The sequence below is a fragment of the Medicago sativa genome, chromosome 2, assembly GCF_051527215.1.
Source record: "Medicago sativa cultivar Bolivia chromosome 2, Bolivia_mono, whole genome shotgun sequence".
In the NCBI taxonomy this organism is placed as follows: domain Eukaryota; kingdom Viridiplantae; phylum Streptophyta; class Magnoliopsida; order Fabales; family Fabaceae; genus Medicago; species Medicago sativa.
Window position 1 is genome coordinate 61,438,552 of NC_140750.1, and position 19,671 is coordinate 61,458,222.

General features: G+C 34.1%; 2 protein-coding genes and 1 pseudogene across 9 annotated transcripts in view; 2 read left to right on the forward strand and 1 right to left on the reverse strand.

Moving 5' to 3' along the window:
* Window positions 1-6,619: 6,619 nt before the first annotated feature.
* LOC146949406 (trifunctional UDP-glucose 4,6-dehydratase/UDP-4-keto-6-deoxy-D-glucose 3,5-epimerase/UDP-4-keto-L-rhamnose-reductase RHM1-like) lies at window positions 6,620-10,299 on the forward strand. Its single transcript, XM_085745440.1, has 3 exons — window positions 6,620-6,699; window positions 7,806-9,382; window positions 9,558-10,299. Exons 2-3 carry the CDS (start codon window positions 7,817-7,819, stop codon window positions 10,002-10,004), a joined length of 2,013 nt encoding a protein of 670 aa, XP_085601566.1. The 5' UTR covers window positions 6,620-6,699; window positions 7,806-7,816; the 3' UTR covers window positions 10,005-10,299.
* Window positions 10,300-13,830: 3,531 nt separating this feature from the next.
* LOC146949407 (G-type lectin S-receptor-like serine/threonine-protein kinase SD2-5 pseudogene) lies at window positions 13,831-16,368 on the forward strand (annotated as a pseudogene).
* Window positions 16,369-16,518: 150 nt separating this feature from the next.
* The window catches only part of LOC146949408 (alpha,alpha-trehalose-phosphate synthase [UDP-forming] 1-like), a 29,383-nt gene continuing 26,230 nt past the window's right edge, over window positions 16,519-19,671 (reverse strand). For 4 of the 8 annotated variants that reach the window (XM_085745438.1, XM_085745434.1, XM_085745439.1 and 1 more), the window contains 6 exons: window positions 18,822-18,989; window positions 18,630-18,752; window positions 18,453-18,540; window positions 18,240-18,370; window positions 18,038-18,136; window positions 16,519-17,847 (listed from right to left, as the gene is read on the reverse strand). In XM_085745438.1, the coding sequence (XP_085601564.1) occupies window positions 17,446-17,847; window positions 18,038-18,136; window positions 18,240-18,370; window positions 18,453-18,540; window positions 18,630-18,752; window positions 18,822-18,989 (1,011 nt within the window). In that variant the 3' untranslated portion in view covers window positions 16,519-17,445. Of the gene's footprint in view, window positions 17,851-18,037; window positions 18,137-18,239; window positions 18,371-18,452; window positions 18,541-18,629; window positions 18,753-18,821; window positions 18,990-19,671 lie in introns of all 8 variants that reach the window. The other 4 variants (XM_085745436.1, XM_085745432.1, XM_085745437.1 and 1 more) reach the window with 1 other exon arrangement.

The window sequence follows — 19,671 nt, forward strand, 5'->3', positions numbered from 1 at the left end:
TTACACCAACCAGCAATGTATCGTCTGCAAACTGAAGATGAGAGACTGACACTGCTGCCTGCGGCCTTACACTATACGGAGAAAACAAACCATTTGCTACCATCACTGACATCGTCACATTAAGGCCCTCTGCCACTAAAAGAAACAAGAAGGGGGAAAGAGGGTCCCCTTGACAAAGGCCTCTCTCAAAACAAAACTCATATGTCAGACTCCTATTAACCAACACCGATGATGTTGCCGCCGTGACACACTCCAAAATCCTCGTGCACCACAATAGCGGAAAATTCATTTTAGTCATCACTTCATTAAGGTACCCCCAATCCACGAAATCGTACACCTTCTCAAAATCCATCTTAAATAGTAGAAGGGCCGGCCTAACGACCAAGCAACCCAAGCAAGGGCTTTAGGCCTCAAAATTTTGGGTGAAAAAAAGCCTCTTAAAAATTAATTTGGTTATAAATATATTATATGGCAGATAAATTACAGACATTTGCATAGTTTAACCGATCACCAAAAAGGCGTCAATTACTCTTGATCATGAATTCAAATTTTGGTTCCCACAATTTTTTTTAAAAAATATTTTGTTAAATAATACATTTTTAAAGGCCACATAATTTTTGTTTTGTTTTAGGCCTCTTAATCTATTGGGTCGGCCCTTATAGTAGTAAATCTTTCTTAAATTTCTTCGCATCATCAACCATCTCATTTGCTATCAATATATCATCAAGAATTTGCCTATCCTTAATAAAAACAGATTGAGATGCAGACACAACATTTCCAACAACATTTCTCAATCTGTTAAATCTTGTTTTACGTATAAACCATATTAAGCCTTTTTACTTGAATATATATATATATATATATATATATATGGGGCTGTTGACTTATACTCACTTAAAAACACTAAGGTGCAAGTTAGCAACCTACACCCATTTGATTATTTACACTCATTTTTATAAGTATTATTGAGGTGCAGGTTAGCAACCTTCACTAATTTACACCCACTTTCATCATTCCAAATATTGTTTACTTAAAAGTTTGTCTTTATTACATGTTTTGTACCTTAAGCATGTCATTGTCTTTTTTGTTTCTTTTTTTAAGGATCTTTTTTAAGCTAGTTACAAAATTGCCCTTCTATTTAAAATTAATTAGAATATAAACAAAAGAGTGTTTTAGTAAATTATAAGTGGGTGCAGCTTACTAACTTGCACCTTAGTGTTTTTAGGTGGGTGTAAGTTAGCAGCCCTATATATATATATATATATATATATATATATATATATATATATATATATATATATATATATATATATATATATATAATAAAATGTATTACTTGACAAAAGAAACTAATGATATGTTAATATTTTTTTTTTCCTATTTGTAAAGAAAGTGACACACCACTTGAAACTCACTAACGTACTACTGTGAGGTCCTAAATTCGAATCTAAATAAGATATCCAATCTAACAATATTAAATTTATCAGTTGAGACAGGTTTTACAGACATTATATTTATTATTTTTTGGTTTTTTTAACAAGCCAAAATGAGATTTAAATTACCACAGATGATTCATCTCGCACAAGATGTGCAAAAGAGAATCACCAAAATTAAGTACAAAGTTTAGTCACTGGTGCATAAAAAACACACACCGTAATAATGAGACTGAAGAAACATAAAAATTATAGGTCAACACCCATACAAGACAAAGGGTGCTGCCATCAATCGTGATAACTAAAAACAAAAGTGGACAGCTTTGCCTTTAACCAATGGAAGGAATACAACTTAACCTTCTCGGCTAAAGTATGAGGAGTTGTAGCCATCTGATGAAAAACACGATTGTTCCTTTCCTTCCAAATAATCCAAACACAAGCCATCCATATTATCCAAAGGAACGTGTATGAAGAACGAGGAAAGCCGGCCAACTGCACGAACTGAAAGAAATGGTTCCTACACCCAGCTAGAGCTACAAAAGATAACTGAAGCCACTGCAAAACCACGAGCCACACGCTGCCAAAGGTGTCATAGCTGAAAAGAAGATGGCCCGCAGTTTCCACAGAGCCGCACCCACCCACACACAAAGTATCATCAATGTGTAGGATTTGTTGCCGAAGGAGATTGTCTTTGGTCGGAAGCCTGTTGCAAAAAAGTCTCCAAGAAAACAGTGATACCTTCAACGGGATTTGTTTGTGCCAAACATCAACATACAAGTCCCCGTTCATGAGATGCATCAACCGTCGTAAGATTAAATATTGTTTAATATTTTCACTTAATTTATTTATTTATTTTTTGCAGCGAAAAGCTATGTTGTTTGCGTAACTATATTTTTTTTAGGGAACATAACTATATATTTGCCAACTACTTTACAATATTTGCTGTGAAAAGGTTGTATAATTTCCATGACATGTTTTTTTTTTTTTAAAGAAATTTCCGTGACATGTTATCTTGCTGCCAAAATAATGTGTTAATGATTCCCAGCGAAAAGTTTGGTTGTTGCCAAAAAGCTGTATTATTTCCAACAAAAATGATGCTGTTTGTCAAAACAATGTATTATTTCCGACAATAAATTATTTACCCCAACAATAATTTTCTCCAACACAATATTGATTTTTTTTTGACAAAACTCCAACAATATTGATATTGTTGAGAAAAATAAAATCTTATTGCAGCAACTTAATTATTTGTTGCTATATGCATCTTTTGGCCAACAAGTTGATTGTTGTTGAGAAAAACGCTACCAAATATGAAATATCTTATTTCTTGTAGTGTATGAAGGAATGAAAATATTTAACTTAATATCCTTTTGCAATTACAAATCAAATATGTTGTTTGTTTGAGTTCCATTAACTAACAAAATAGACAAACCTCATGAAGGAATGTAAATCAACAATCTTATTTTTAATCGTACAGTTGTTTTCTATAGAATCTCAAACAACATGAGAATAAAAGAAATTTTATATTTCTTCATTTTTGAAATGCAAAATATTTTAATTATGTAAGTTGGTGTTTCCATCTTCACTTGAAGGCCTTTTACTTGCTGAATTTAAATTCAATTAATATTTTTTATTAAGTATGTAAATTGATGTAATTTTTTTTTTCTTTTCACAAGTCCACTTTTGACCACCCAAGTGTCAAAATTGTGCAATTTCAGTCCTTCACTTTTTTTTAACAGTTCTGGTGCTCGTAATTTTCTTTTTTTTTTTTTATAATTTAGTACTCTACAATTCCCACCTAATTGTATGTAGATGTAGAAAAATAAATGAGTAAATAGGCAATTACCTTCCTGAAAGCGTAAGTTTCGTCAATTACCCCCCCGACATTAACAAAACTTCAATCACCCCCCTGAATTGCACAATGTTAATCAATTTACCCCATCCGTCAAATTCTTTTGTTAGTCAACATGACGTTTTTTAAATACCTCCCCTGAAGTTTTGCACTTATGTGCAAAATGCCCCCGAACTTGAAAATTTATATATATATATATATATATATTTTTTTTTTCGTTCTTACTTGCTTGAGTAATCAATATGAAAATAATATTGAAACCAAAAATCATTAATGGTAAAGTTGTGTTTATATATATATATATATATATATATATATATATATATATATATATATACATGATCATTGAACCAGTGTTCATTAACTTTTGTCTGATTTACATACTTCATTGCTACATAGATTTTCAGAATTAGATTTCAATGCAATATCCAAACTTGATGCAAGTTTGTTCACTTCAGGCTTCATACATGCTCTCTAAATATGTACATAGAATCAATGGACAAAAGCCAAATTTTGATTAATGGGCAAAAAAGACTTCAACCACTCTGCAGGACCACAATCAACAAATTTTATGGTTGGACATGTATGAGAAATTTTCACCTGCACAATGTGTTGGTGTATTTGTGTTCCATGATCACAACAATCACTACATAGAAATGATTTCCATCCTTTTAGCAATGTAAATAAAAGTGTTCAAGTAAAACTAAAAGTGAATAACAATATTTATTTTTTCTGCAAGTAAATATGTGCATCAAATTCTACAAAATTGGAGGGAAGATGCGTGAACGGGGACATTTTGAGTCAAGGATAAAAAAAATATATAAATTTTCAAGTTCGGGGGAGCATGTTGCACATAAGTACAAAACTTCAGGGGAGGTATTTGGAAAACGTCATGTTGACTAACAGAAGAATTTGACGGAGGGGGGTAAATTGATTAACATTGTGCAATTTCAGGGGAGTAATTGAAGTTTTGTTAATGTTAGGGGGTAATTGACGAAATTTACAATTTCAGGGGGGTAATTACCTATTTACTCAAAAATAAATAAATGATGTGGCAACCAATTGTTATTTCCATGTTACCTTCAAACTTAAAAAACAAAAATACAGAGACAAAATACAAATAATACTATACCATACTTATACTATAGAGTTGGTAACCAAAAGAAATACTATAGAGTTGAAATCTCCACATTCCAAACCAAAAACCATCCATTTACTTTTTCTTCTAGATAGATTGAGATAGATAAATAGAGAAGAGATTTGAAGAATCATAATCGTCTTTATTATTCTGATTCACCGTTTTCTTTAATTTTATGTTCATCGAACAACAACTCCTTGCAATTCCTTTAATTTACATTCTTTTTATGAAGTTAGTTTAAATGCCGAGTTGAAAACAACAATTCCTATAAAGACGATAACTTATTACTTTATTACTCTAAACAATTTTGTACATTTACCGAATCTCATCAATGGTTCACGACCGGTTTCTCTGTGTTACGAAAGCAACCTAAATCAATGACATCGCTTGCAAGATTTACCAAGCAAAAGATGAACCGTTGATGACTATCTCAAACAGTTCACCAAGGCGGCAACATTGGTAAATGAAGTCGACAATAAAATGAAGAATTACCTCTTAGTACTAAAACTTCTTGAAGGAAGCAAGTTTGTTGAGAAAGTCGGCTTGGAAGAGAAGCTAACACCTTCAATTAATTATTGGCCATGACCAAAACCCACGTTCAATATGAGGAAAAGATTACTGCCGTCATGATCAACATAGATATAAAAGACGAGAAAACTAGACCCGATAGGTGTTAAAAGAGAAAAGAAAGGCAATTTAGATTTAGCTAAATATTATGAATATTCAAACATAATAATTCATGATACTGTATATTGTTACTATATATAAGTGTAAACCAGATTGAGCTTAAGATGTTAATAAACTCTATCAAAATGACGAATTGTTTGGAAGAATTTGAGTTTGAATAGTGGAACAATTCTTTGTAGAGCTTTACTTATCTTAGGCTGCATTTGTTTCAAATTATATTTGTAGATTAGAATAAAATGATAGAAATACACATGTCTATGTTTGTTACAAGTTTACTAAATTTTATTCATGCATATAAAATGTTCATGGGAGTAGAAAACTTTTTCCAAAGGGTGGGAATAAAGTTACCTTGAAGATGAGAATACATTCATGTGTAATTACCTATTATAATTCCTATTTTCATGATTCATGGGAATATATAAAGTTAACCAAACATATTTTTTTTAAATACTTTGAAATAAAATTCACATCTTTATATCCCAAAAAATGTTGTTTCTAACAATAAATTTGATAAACTTAAAATAAACACACCCTCACGGTTAGGGATGGGAATAGGCCAGACCGGCCTATAGGGCCTACGGCCTAGCCTACGACAGACCAGACCAGGCCAGACTTTTTTTTTCTTAAATAGAGAAGGCCTAGGCTTTTTTTAAAGCCTATTTAGCTTAAAAGGTCAGGCCATAGGCCCCTCAAAAAGCCTCTTATTGTTTATTTAAGTAATATGAATAATATTATTTATTATTATATTATAGTTTGAACTTTGAATTAAAATATAAATTTGTAAACTTGTTCAATAATTTAAGTTTTATTAGTATACATTGATTTTTTTGCATATATAAATGTATTATTATAAACTAGAATAGAAATATGATACAATATATAGTCGAATTCCCTAAAACCTCATGTTGATTATCAAAAGAGAGTTTAATCTAATTGAACTATTAGTTCGTTAGTCCATTTAAACTTAGATCACACTGCTTATTTAAAGATGTTTATAAGATATAGACTTTTAAACACTTTTAAACAGGCTAGCAGGCCGTATCATGCTTTCAGAAGGACAGAATCAGACCTAAAAAGTAGGCCTATGACATGCCGCAAACCAGAATTAGGTTTTAGAAAAATATGGCAGGTCAGACTTAGACCTTGCAAAGCCTAACTCAACCTATCCTATTCCCATCCCTACTCACGGTCGAACTCTGGATTCCGAAAACTTACTTCCTCGACTAGATATGGTTAACAAATAAAAAAAGTAGAAGTGTAGCAATAAATGCTTTTAGATCACACACGTAAAAATGAGTTATTATGATTTATGACTATCTCAATCATTCATGAGAAAATACACTATTACCTGAAAATTGACCCCACAAAATTAAATTTACAAGGGCATTTAAGTCATTCCACATATCCTATTTCTTTTCATAATTAATTGCATAATCAATGATATTAATACTAATTTCATTTCATACACAATCGCATAGTATATAAATACACAACAAAGAAAGATTATACACTCCAAATCTAAATCTCCGTAGATTTCGATTTCAGCTCCTATTTTCTCTCTTCACTTCTTCACCTTTTCGTACCAATTTGTAAGTTTTTTTTTCCTCACTCTTGCTCTGTTTTTTTTTTTGTCTTTCTTTCATTGATCTTGTGATGGCCCAGTTGATGATTTGGATTTTGTTGCTTTAAAGATTTGAAATTTAAGCTAATGAGTGTTTTTTATGATCAGGGTATTGCTTACTTTTCTTTGATCTGTTGTGATTTATAAGATGATTATTTGTATCTTGATTGATCCATGTGATTGTTTATGATGAAACAATTGAAGTAATTAGATCTGTGTTTTAGTTGTTATTTTGAAGGTAAGATGATTTATTGTGTTGAAATTTGATTAGATTTATCAGTGTTTGTGTTGAATCTGATTCATGAAATTGTGGATGTGTGTTTTTATTGTTTAGGTAGATTGAAAGAGTGTGAAAAAGTATAGTTTTAGTTTTACAGTGTTTGTTTTTACTGAATTTTAGTGGTTGGATTTATTTACTGTGATTCAGAGATGAATTATGTAGTGAATTGATATTTTGACTTGTTAAGGAAATGGATCAAGAAAATGTGTTACTATAGGTTTGACTTTCTTTGTTTTTCCACTTTAACTTGTGTGAGTTTTGTAGCTAAAATCTTATATCTACCATTTATCTTAAGATACAGATCATGATTTTATCTCATCTTGAATTCCGATTCATTATGATGAATCCCAATTCATTGTAATGACTCGATACCTAAACTTACTGTGTTTACTATTTAGCCACTTTTCCTGTCAACTTTGTGTAGTCAATATTTTTCTTTTGTCGTTTGATTTATAACTTGAATTATTTTGAATATGTTATATATCAACTTATTATCTTTTGATCATCTTAATTCTTAAGACTCATACTAAGATTTGATTCATAATTTAGAAAAAAGTTTTTCTGATTCGAGATCGAAATCTCGATTTGATAACCATGATCTTGTTAACTTCTTATCCAAAAGTCAATTTACCTTTAGTATAGAAATTGAATGTTATTCTGTTAGTTATGAGTTTACTAGTTTTTGTTGTATGCCATGTTTTATTTTAGTTTCTGTGATTATTTAGGAATATTTTGATTATATTTGTCTGTGGTTCTAATTTTTATTTTGTTATCTGCAATTATTTTTATTGCAGAAGTTGCTGATATGGCAACGCACACCCCAAAAAACATCCTCATTACCGGGGCAGCTGGATTCATTGCGTCTCATGTTGCCAACCGGCTTATCCGGAACTATCCCGACTACAAAATTGTTGTCCTCGACAAACTCGATTACTGTTCTAATCTGAAGAACCTCATTCCTTCAAGATCATCTCCAAACTTCAAGTTTGTGAAGGGAGACATTGAAAGTGCTGACCTTGTCAACTACCTTCTCATCACTGAGTCTATCGACACAATTATGCATTTTGCTGCTCAAACTCATGTCGACAACTCTTTTGGTAACAGCTTTGAGTTCACCAAGAACAACATATATGGTACTCATGTCTTATTAGAAGCTTGCAAGGTAACTGGTCAGATCAAAAGATTCATCCATGTAAGCACTGATGAGGTCTATGGAGAGACAGATGAGGATGCGGTTGTTGGAAACCACGAGGCTTCTCAGCTACTTCCAACAAATCCGTACTCTGCAACAAAAGCTGGGGCTGAAATGCTCGTCATGGCGTATGGTAGGTCTTATGGATTGCCGGTAATCACAACACGTGGAAACAATGTCTATGGCCCAAATCAGTTTCCTGAAAAGTTGATTCCAAAATTTATCCTCTTGGCAATGCAAGGAAAAGTTCTTCCGATTCATGGTGATGGTTCAAATGTGAGGAGTTATTTGTATTGTGAAGATGTTGCGGAGGCTTTTGAAGTTATCCTTCATAAGGGAGAGGTTGGACATGTTTACAATATTGGAACTAAGAAGGAAAGGAGAGTTATTGATGTAGCCACTGATATATGCAAGCTCTTCTCAATTGATCCGGAGACTAGCATAAAATTTGTAGAGAACAGACCGTTTAATGATCAGAGATACTTTCTTGACGATCAAAAGTTGAAGGTTTTGGGTTGGTCCGAGAGAACAACATGGGAAGAAGGCTTGAAGAAAACCATGGACTGGTATATCAACAATCCTAATTGGTGGGGCGATGTGAGTGGTGCATTGCTTCCTCATCCGAAAATGTTAATGATGCCTGGTGGGATGGAGAGACATTTCAATGGGTCTGAAGAAGAAAATTCTGCACCGTTTGTCTCAAGTACTAATACTCGAATGGTGGTTCCACCTACAAAGAGCATTGGCTCTTCGCAGAAACCTCCTCTCAAGTTCTTGATCTATGGAAGAACTGGTTGGATCGGTGGTTTGCTTGGGAAATTGTGTGAGAAACAAGGGATTCCATATGAATATGGAAAAGGGCGTCTTGAGGATCGTTCATCACTCGTGGCTGATATTCAGAACGTGAAGCCAACTCATATTTTCAATGCAGCAGGCGTGACGGGAAGACCTAACGTTGATTGGTGTGAATCTCATAAAACTGAAACCATCCGTGTCAACGTTGTTGGGACTTTAACATTGGCTGATGTAAGCAGAGAGCATAACCTTTTGATGATGAACTATGCTACCGGGTGCATATTCGAGTATGATGAAGCTCATCCAGAAGGTTCAGGCATTGGGTTTAAGGAAGAAGACACTCCTAATTTCGCCGGTTCTTTCTATTCCAAAACCAAGGCAATGGTAAGCTAGCTATAACACAATTTAAACTTTTCTTCTGTTTCCATTCTGATTCCTTTTTTTTTTTGAAATCGAGGACACAATTGTACGAGCCTGTTGAACAAATCTTGTTCAAGTAAGACCATTTTCATTATGATTATGAATATTTCTTAATAATTAATCTGTGAATGTTTCTCAGGTTGAAGAGCTTTTGAAAGACTATGACAATGTATGCACTCTCAGGGTTCGCATGCCAATTTCATCTGACCTAAGCAATCCACGCAATTTCATCACCAAGATTTCACGTTACAATAAAGTAGTCAACATTCCAAACAGCATGACTGTTTTGGACGAACTTCTTCCTATTTCAATTGAGATGGCAAAGAGGAACCTAAGAGGTATCTGGAACTTCACAAATCCTGGCGCCGTGAGCCACAACGAGATTCTCGAGATGTACAGAGACTACATTGATCCAAACTTCAAGTGGGCTAACTTCACACTTGAAGAACAAGCCAAAGTGATAGTTGCTGCAAGAAGCAACAATGAAATGGATGCATCCAAATTGAAGAATGAATTCCCAGAATTGCTTTCCATCAAAGAATCACTTATCAAGTACGTCTTTGAGCTAAACAAGAAAAGTGCTTAAAACAATATCAAGTAGCTTAAAGTTTAGAACATCATTTGCTACCAAATTTTTGTGTTTTGGCTACTTAGTTTATCATTCTCATTATTTCATTGTTGTTTCCATACTGTTATTGTTGTGTTTAGAAGATAATATTGGTAATTGATAAGTATTATAATTGGGGTTAGGTATGGTTTCTAAATTAAGATTTACACAGCTTTATCATAGTTTTCTTGTGTGCTATGTTTGTTACCTTGTGAGCTTGCTACGGTTAAACTTGCCATTCTGATATTGAAGACATGAATTCTTTTATTACTCATATATATCTTTTTTTGTGAGTTATGTTTGTGTATTGGATTCGCGTTGTAACTGAGATTCATTTAATTTCCTCATTTAAATAAAAATCTAGTGTTATCTAGCACTTATGCCGTGGAAAATTCAAATTTTATAACATTGGAAGTGTTTGATTTTGACATGCTTATAAATTATGTAAAATTAAGATGCGTTGACAGTTTTGAATTTCTATAACTATGTATTGATAGGGTAAATATCTCTTACACACATCCAAATATTTTAATTGCGAGGTTGCTACGGCCTACGGATAAACTTAAGATTTTGGATGGAGATGTGGAGTCATCCTCTTATGGGAGGCCTAAACCATCATGAGTGAGGTTCAGGGGTGAAACTGGTAACTGGTTTAGTATGGTCAACCAACAACTTTAATCATAACTAACCACCTTATCAAATGTGACTAAATACCCATATTTCTCGATAGCACAGCAACTCAAATATATTGGTCATTACTGTAATTGTATAGGTCAGATTCTCACTAGAATATAGTTATATTTACATTCTAAGCCTTAAATCTATCCTAAAACTCTCACTCACTTGAAGGTTGAAAGTCTTTGTGTATGAGTACCATCCTCAGCCATGTGAATGTTCCTATCTCTCAGTGCCATACCACGTTGTGATCTTCGCAACGTTCTATCTCAGTGCCATTACATGTTGTGATCTTCGCTCCTCCATCATTCGAGTTACCCCATCTTATATCTCTTAACTTCACGTTTGAACATGTTTTATGAGCTTTATTATGGTATGCCGTTTAGGAATTGGATAACAAATAAGTATGTTTGATTACACTGTTGAACCCTTTTCACATGTGTTATTAGTTGATATCACATACAAAACGAAATGGTATACAAATGTGTTCCCCACGTACAAAGCAGAGGAGAACGAGATCCATAGGATCTGAAGGAGGACGAGATCACGGGAGATGGAGGTGGTTGAGAAAATTGTGCGAGGCCGAAGGACCTGCAGCGGTGATGGATGGAAGAAAGTGTTGGGGAGTCCAGGGGAGCTCCAAAGCAACAATAGGTCAATGCTCCAGAACCACAATAGAGAGGATCGTCACATCTTCCTCCGAAACTTTAAGGCATTAGATATGTGAGTCACATCTTTTATATATTTAACACTTTACCAAACACTTGAATCCAACAATCCCGCTCCCCCACCATGCCGAACCAGAGCTTTGTTACCACTTGTTGGGGGAGTCTGTGGGAGCGACATAACAACAAGTCAATGCTTTGGGACCACAGAGAGTGTGACACCCACTCAAAATCTTAAGACATTAGGTATATGGTTCAACTCTCTTATATAATCAATATTTTATCCATTCATAGACGATGTGAGACTTAACCCACTCACACTTGAACCCAACCGAAAGTTGAGAAGTAAGAAAGAACTTAAGAGATGATTTTTCATCCAAAAAAAGAGGTTATTCGGTGCAGAGAAACTACCATAACATCTAGTAGAGATGCTTGTAGATGAGTGCCACATCGAGATGTACCGAAACATATCAAATGTGGGATGTACTGAAGTGTTCAGTAAAAGAAAAAGTCTATCAAAGTAAACTTTTGCAGTGAGTTCAAATTCATAAACTGGCTGATAAGTGATAAAAATGATCGACAAATTCAAAGAACATAGCTGTGAGTACAACATTATATTTACCAGAAACAAACAAATGGGAACCCCCACCTGCAAACTGTTATAAGGTTAACTGTGTGATGCTAACATGTCTATGGAAGGATTCTTGGGGGATTGGGAGTTGTTATCAAGGATGAAAATGGCGGTAAGATCGTAGTTGCTTCAACTTGGCATGAAAAAGAAAACAAAGAAGTGATTGTTGCAGAAGCTATGCTCGCGGTCGTTTTTGCGAAGAATTGTTATTTCAGAAAGGTCATTATTGAATCTGATTGTCAAATTCTGATAAAGGCCATCTATCAACTCAAAGAATCAATCCATGAACATCTGGGGATCCATTGCGAGACAGATTCAAAGAAGTCTAGGGCTTTTTTAGAATGTTTATTATTTTGAAGAGGCCATTTTCAGAATGCTTTATTTAGGTACATCGGAACCATTGTTGTCAAAATCCCGACTTAAATCCTAAAACTAGGATTTTGCGACTTTATTCACCTTCAACGACTGAAATTCATAGTAGAATCCCAAAATAGGCAAAATCCTATTAAAATTGCACAAAATCTTGAAATCTATACAAAATTCCAGGATTTTAAAGAATTTTGAAGAATTTTGTCCATTTTTTTAGTCATTTTTGTATAAGTATTTTGTGGACTTTAAACTGAGTCATTTATGATTATATACAATTTATAACATATATTTAGCATTATTTTTGTTTTGGTAAAATCCATCGATTTTGATTACGATTTTCGTTTCTACTCCTCTTTCAACTTGAAACAAAATCCCAATTTTGACAACCAAAATGAAAGAAGTAATAATCAAGCTTCCCATAACTTAGCTAAGTACCCATATAGACTCCTAATAAGATTTGGATTTATGAAAAGCCTAAAGCTTCTAACATCAAAATGTAGATATTCTTTCAATCGAAACGCAAATTTTAATTTGCAACATTTTGATAATCTATCTCCTTCGGCTAAACTTAATTCTTATTCTAATTGATAGCTATCTTTATCTCTATTTTGGACATTAGAAACTCGAACACATTATTTCTTTTAATAATTCGAACTTGTTTTTTTTCTTTTAATAATGTGACCGTCAGTCCATTGATGTTGGCAGTGTGAACGGTCTGTAGTTTCGTCGACTTTTAGCACCTCTTTTCCACCCACATATATAATTCCTGGATGCATACACTACACCAACTCCTATTTTAAATATAAACTAAAAATCTCACTTAAATTAAATGAAAAGAAGATGTGATTTGAGAAAGTACAAATCTTCTTATAGTACAAAGTTCAAATCTCCTTGATGACAATTCTAAACATGATAATTAATATTACTTACATTAATAAACTTTTTCCTTTTCTAAAAAAAAGTTATGGATGGCAAAATAATTTATAAGTAAACAAAATTAGTTGAGAGTAATGATTTCTTAATATTTAATCATGACTAATTAATATTTTTCACGTATTAGTATTAGTATCCATTTGTGTTGTCTGAAGAGAAGAAAACAATTCTACCACGCCATAGAGGTGGAACCAAAGTCAAAATCAGTTATATATGATTTATGACTGCTACACAAAGCCAGAAACCAAACATTTTTTCAAAGTCAAATGTTTTGGTTTCAAAGAGGAGGGATCAAAACGTGAATCTTGTTGACATAGAAAATAATAATAAATAAATTAATTTTAAAATTTGTATATGTGATCTATAATATGATACTAACTTTCCATCCAATAGTTGTTTTTGAAAAAATATTTAATCAGTATGATGTCATTGAGTGAATGTAATTATTAGTGCAACTCTTAGGATGTAATTTAATACATCATCTAGTCCAAACTTTGGAAAAACTACATTTGACTTATTAAACTTTGGAAAAACTACATTTGCCTTATTAGATATTTTTGCATATATTTCATCTAAGAGAGTGTAACCTATTCTCTTATGTATGTTCATTCTTTTCAACCAATTCCACTTTACAAATTCCATAGTTTTCTTCCTTGTAAATTCTACAAGGTAGGAACTAAAACATGGGAACAAAACATTGGTTTTTATTGAATGTTGTCATTGTTCTGTCCATCTCCATCCTCTTGATCATGTCCAAACTGTGTTTGTGTGATATTCAATATATTGGCACAATCTCACCAGGGATGGAAGGTTCTCAAACAAATTTCATTGACAAAGACTTCAAGTTCCTCCTCTCAAAGAATAAAATTTTTGCTTTTGGTTTTGTCGCTGCCGTCAATGACACCACCAAGTTTCTACTGGCAATCGTCCACACGGCTAGCTCCACCGTGCTTTGGGCTGCTAATAGAGCATTACCTGTTTCCAATTACGATAGTTTCGTGTTTGATAAAAACGGAAATGCCTTTTTAAAGAAAGACGGGACAATGATATGGTCTACAAACACAATTAGCAAAGTAATGGAATTGCAAGACAATGGAAATTTGGTTTTGCTTGGTGACGACGACAATGATACGGTAATTTGGCAAAGTTTTAGTTATCCAACTGATACTTTGATGCCTTCACAGGATTTCAACGAGGGAATGAAACTTACCAGTGAACCTAGTCCGAATAACTTGACCTATGTTCTTGAGATCAAATCAGGGAATGTTATTCTTTCAGCTGGTTACAAAACTCCACAGACTTATTGGACTATGCAGAAGGATTACCGTAAAATCATTGATAAGGTCGGCCATGTTGTGGCTTTTGCAAATCTTAGTGACAATTCTTGGAGGTTCTATGATAACAATAAGTCTTTGTTATGGCAATTCATTTTCCCTGCTGATGGAGGCATAAATGGAAGTTGGATTGCAGTTTTGGGAAGGGATGGTGTCATTACTTTCTCTAATCTCAACGGTGGTGGATCAAATGGTGATTCTTCAACAAGAATACCACAAGATTATTGTGGTACACCAGAACCTTGTGATCCCTACAACATATGCGCAAACCAACGTAGGTGTAGCTGTCCTCATGTTCTTCTTCCTAGTTGTAAACCAGGTTTTGTCTCTCCTTGTGATGATGATAAATCAGAAAAGTCTATTGAATTTCTGAAAGTTGATGATGGGCTTAGCTACTTTGCGCTTGATTTTCTTCATCCCTATTTGAATACTGATTTGGCCGGTTGTCAGACATCTTGCCGCGGAAATTGCTCGTGTCTTGCAATGTTCTACCATACAAGTTCAGGGAACTGTTTCTTATTGGATAGTATCGGAAGTTTTCAGAAATCTGATGATGCTGATTCTGGTTATGTTTCTTACATTAAAGTCTCAAGCGATGGAAGTGGAAGCAGCAATAAGCACATCATAGTTGTTGTGGTCGTTGTCATATTATCAACTCTGCTTGTTCTACTCTTTGCGGGCGTTCTATACTGCAGAAAAAAGAAAAAGTCTGCTCCAGAGAATTCAGAAGAAGACAATTTCTTGGAGAATTTAACCGGTATGCCAATCCGTTTCCGCTATAAAGATCTTGAAGTTGCAACCAATAACTTCTCTGTGAAGCTTGGTCAAGGAGGTTTTGGATCAGTTTATAAAGGAGTTCTACCTGATGGGAGTGAATTAGCTGTGAAGAAGCTAGAAGGTATCGGTCAAGGGAAGAAAGAGTTCAGAGCTGAAGTTAGCATCATTGGAAGCATTCATCACCTTAATTTGGTAAAGCTTAAAGGATTTTGTGCAGATGGAACTCATAGGCTTCTAGTTTATGAATATATGGCTAATAACTCATTGGATAAATGGATATTCAAGAAGAAAAAAAGTGAATTTCTTTTGGATTGGGATACAAGGTTTAATATAGCATTAGGAACAGCAAAAGGGCTAGCTTATCTGCATCAAGAATGCGACTCAAAGATTGTTCACTGTGACATCAAGCCTGAAAATGTACTTCTAGATGATCATTTCATTGCCAAAGTTTCAGATTTTGGTTTAGCCAAGCTCATGAATAGAGAACAAAGCCGCCTGAGTGGATAACAAACTATGCTATATCAGAGAAAAGTGATGTATACAGTTATGGGATGATGTTGCTAGAGATAATTGGGGGACGGAAGAATTATGATCCTAATGAGACTTCAGAGAAATCAAATTTCCCTCGTTTTGCTTTTAAGATGATGGAAGAAGGTAAAGTGAGAGATATCATTGATTCAGAGATGAAAATAGATGATGAGTTTGATGATAGGGTTCACTGTGCTATAAGTGTTGCATTGTGGTGTATACAGGAAGACATGTCTATGAGACCTTCCATGACTGAAGTTGTGCAAATGTTAGAGGGTCTTTGTACTGTTCCTAAACCACCAAAATCCTCCAATGAAGGAGATACCTCTTCTGATGCTTATCTATCAGCAGTTAGTCTTTCAGGTCCAAGATAGCAATAATAGCACTATGTATCTTCTTTTTTGGACTTAAATGAACTTTTGGTCCCTCTATATTTTAAAATCCAAAATACAGTCCCTTAGTTTTTAAAATATCAGACTTTTTTCCTTGCCACTAAATATGGGGTATATATATGTTGATTAATGCAGGACAGAGACAAAATTATGATGGTGACTATTCTAGTAAAAATAAATGGTAATGTATTGGAGAAAACTAGAGTATATAGTTTAAAGTTGCTACATATTTCTAGACCATTCGGATAACAAAAGTGAAACAAAAGTCTATACAATTCTATTCAAACATCTTAAAGCATCTATAAATAGATAAGCATGTGCGGAATTGTATTCAAACATTTGAGATGTGATGTAATGACATTGAGAGTTTCATCATACCATATCTCAACTCCCATAGTAAGTCAAATGCTATTGTAAAGTTTCCCCGGGTGTATGCTTAAGACTTAGGAGTGTACTCCTCTTTAGTTCTCAAGTTCGAATCCTCCATAAGCCAACAGTTCATGCGTTGGGGAAGTCCATACAAGACTATGGATGATTGTGCCTTAAAATCAGTTGTCTGGGGTTTCTGGTGGTTCTGAATCGATTTATAATAATATGAATCGATTCACTATTTTTATCCTATATATAGCAATTTTTGACAGCTTTTGACACAAATGGCTACTCAGAAAATAGAACCTAGAGAGGGAATACCGGAAAAACCTAGGGTTTGAGTGTTGAGGGCTCTTGAGTGATGTTATACGGTTGGGAAGGACCAAAGGTTTCTCTAGTGAGTTCTTGAGTGATTCATCTCTGATTCGTAACACTACTGTAACATAACCCACCAAAAACTTTAGTAAAAACCCATCCAAAAAACTACTGTAATATAACCCACCCAAAACTTTAGTAAAAAACCATCGAAAACTACTTTTTTTTCCTTACAAGGCCATCAAAAACTACTTGTCGATGACATTAAGTAATTATGAAATTATTGGTTAGAGAAATATACCAAATGACTATATTACAAGAAATTGCTGAGACTAGAACTTGCTAAATTATTTATCTTTCAACCTGAGGAAGCAGCATTGCTAAGATGAATCAAATTAGTTGCAAAAGCAAGTAATCATATAACTCAAAATCTCAGTAATCACAAGATGCATGTGCAAGTTTCTTCAGAAATTCAGCAACCTCGTCAGACGATGGAAGTGTAAATCGAGCATTTGTTTGAATTCTTCCAACAGCACACGAGAAGTAATTCTCCTTCTTGAGGTCAAGGACATTCCAAGAGATCTTTTCTGGCAAAGGTGATTTACACTTCCGTGCCGTGCGGTTGACATTATTTGCTGTTTTCTTCTCTGAATTTGAGATAGGTCGCTGTCCCTTGCTTTGATTTGCTGACTTGAATCCATTTTTAATTGATGGGATCTTCATAGGTGATACCTTCTCATTGGGAAACTTAGCTGCATCTGACAACTTGCTTCGCTGAAGACTTGCACCAAAAGAAGAAGGCTCTGGCTCAAAAAAGTCATATATATCTTCATCCTGCTGCGATCAATAATGTTAAAGTCAATTGTGTTGCGCGAGAATATGCTAATCAATCTTGAATGATATGGGAAAAAAATGCAATTACAAATTTTCGTAACTGCAAACATGCTTGATAAGGACAATTTCTTGCATTAGACTAATAAACATGATATAGAAGTTATATATATCAAAAGAAAATTTAAATGACCTTTGCCAGAAAATGTCCTATACATAGAACATAATCAATTGGTGTAGTCATCGATTTACTGTGAACAATCTCCCCCAGGATGCGATCAATGGCTGCTCCCTGATTAAATGAAAAATTATCGCAAACATTTAAATCATTACGAAAAAAATTTCATGTCAAAACATAAATTAAGTAATGTCAGTAATTAGAAAAGGAATCTCACCTTTGTAACACCAGCAGCTCGCACCTCAACTGATCGGCTCCCTTGAACAACTTCAACTGATGCATTTGAAATTGGACCTGTGCAGAGATGTTGGAGCATGTCCCTTGCTTGAAGTTTTCCAAACTCAACATCTATGATTGTGTGAGAGAATTAGTAACTGGAGAAACAACATGCAAAACAAAGAACACGTCTTTTTAATCCCAACTTAAGTACCTGCATGTCTGTAATTCCATACAAGGGAAGCTTCCCTTTCTTCAAAATACGACCGAGGAGTTCTTTCAGTGAAGTATTCAAAAATATGCTGAAAATACAGGATCACCAATGTAATTAAAAATATCAAAGGGAAAAGGGAAATCAAAACTCGAAAGAATTAAAACTTCAATTAAGCACCTTTACACTGTCAACCCATTCCATGTTTAGTTGTTCTGGCATTGTGGTCATCCATTCTCCATTTGAAGGGTTTAAAAACATCCCATTCTCTGCTGCTAGCCAAGTGTTATATTCTTTGAAGTTCTGTAATAACAACAAGTTAGAAGTGAACCTAGTAGTTCGCAAAGATGGAAGTAATGTATAGAGAATTACTTCATCTAGAAGTGTTCTGCCACTTCCACTAAGAACGACAACTGTAGTATTTGGGTCATTGCAAAGTTGTGTCAACGGTTGTTTCAATTCTGGATGGACTGAGAGTTCCATTTCTTTCAGTTGATCACCTTTTCTCTCAACTTGCTCAGTTAAAGTTCCATTGAATCCCTACAGTGTATGTATCATCAATGTCAACATAGCGCAGTTTGTGATTAATTACAAGTGAAACATGGTAAAACAACAAAGTCAAAAATTAATTTCAAAATTTGAATGGTGGTAATCTCTGAAGCCCCGATACTCCAAAAATGGTGAAGTATCGTATCCGACACGTATCCGATACCGATACGCCCCGATACGTCCCGATACGCGTATCGGAAAAGTAGCGGGCAATTAATATTTATTTTTTTGAAAAACAATGACCGATACGTGTCGGATACGTCCCGATACGCGTATCGGAGAAGTATCGGGCAGTTCTTATTTATTTTTTGAAGGAAAAAAATGACCTATACGTGTCGGATGCGACTAACTTGTACTTCGACACAACTTACTTATACTCCGACACCTATACTTCTGTCTTACATATTTCCTTTAAAAAAATAAAATAAAATAAAATAATAAGAAATAAAACTACAAGTCTGGCAGCACTATCAAAATCATATTGCCTCTTCTAACCTAAAAAAATAGGGTTTCTCGTCACCACATAGCAATAGCTAATCTCTCTTCTAACCATTACCACTGATTGAATTCTACTCTGTTTCTCTTCTCTCTAATGTTATGTTTCTTCTGCTGTTTGTTTTTGATATAAATTAGTGTTAACTGTTAAGTAGTCAACATTAGACAAAGATGTTCT

Bases quoted from the DNA above. Each gene is read 5' to 3' on its own strand.
- LOC146949406 (XM_085745440.1), top strand. From the start codon at position 7,817: ATGGCAACGCACACCCCAAAAAACATCCTCATTACCGGGGCAGCTGGA. The intron at 9,383-9,557 runs GTAAGCTAGCTA...AATGTTTCTCAG, and splicing joins ATTCCAAAACCAAGGCAATG to GTTGAAGAGCTTTTGAAAGA.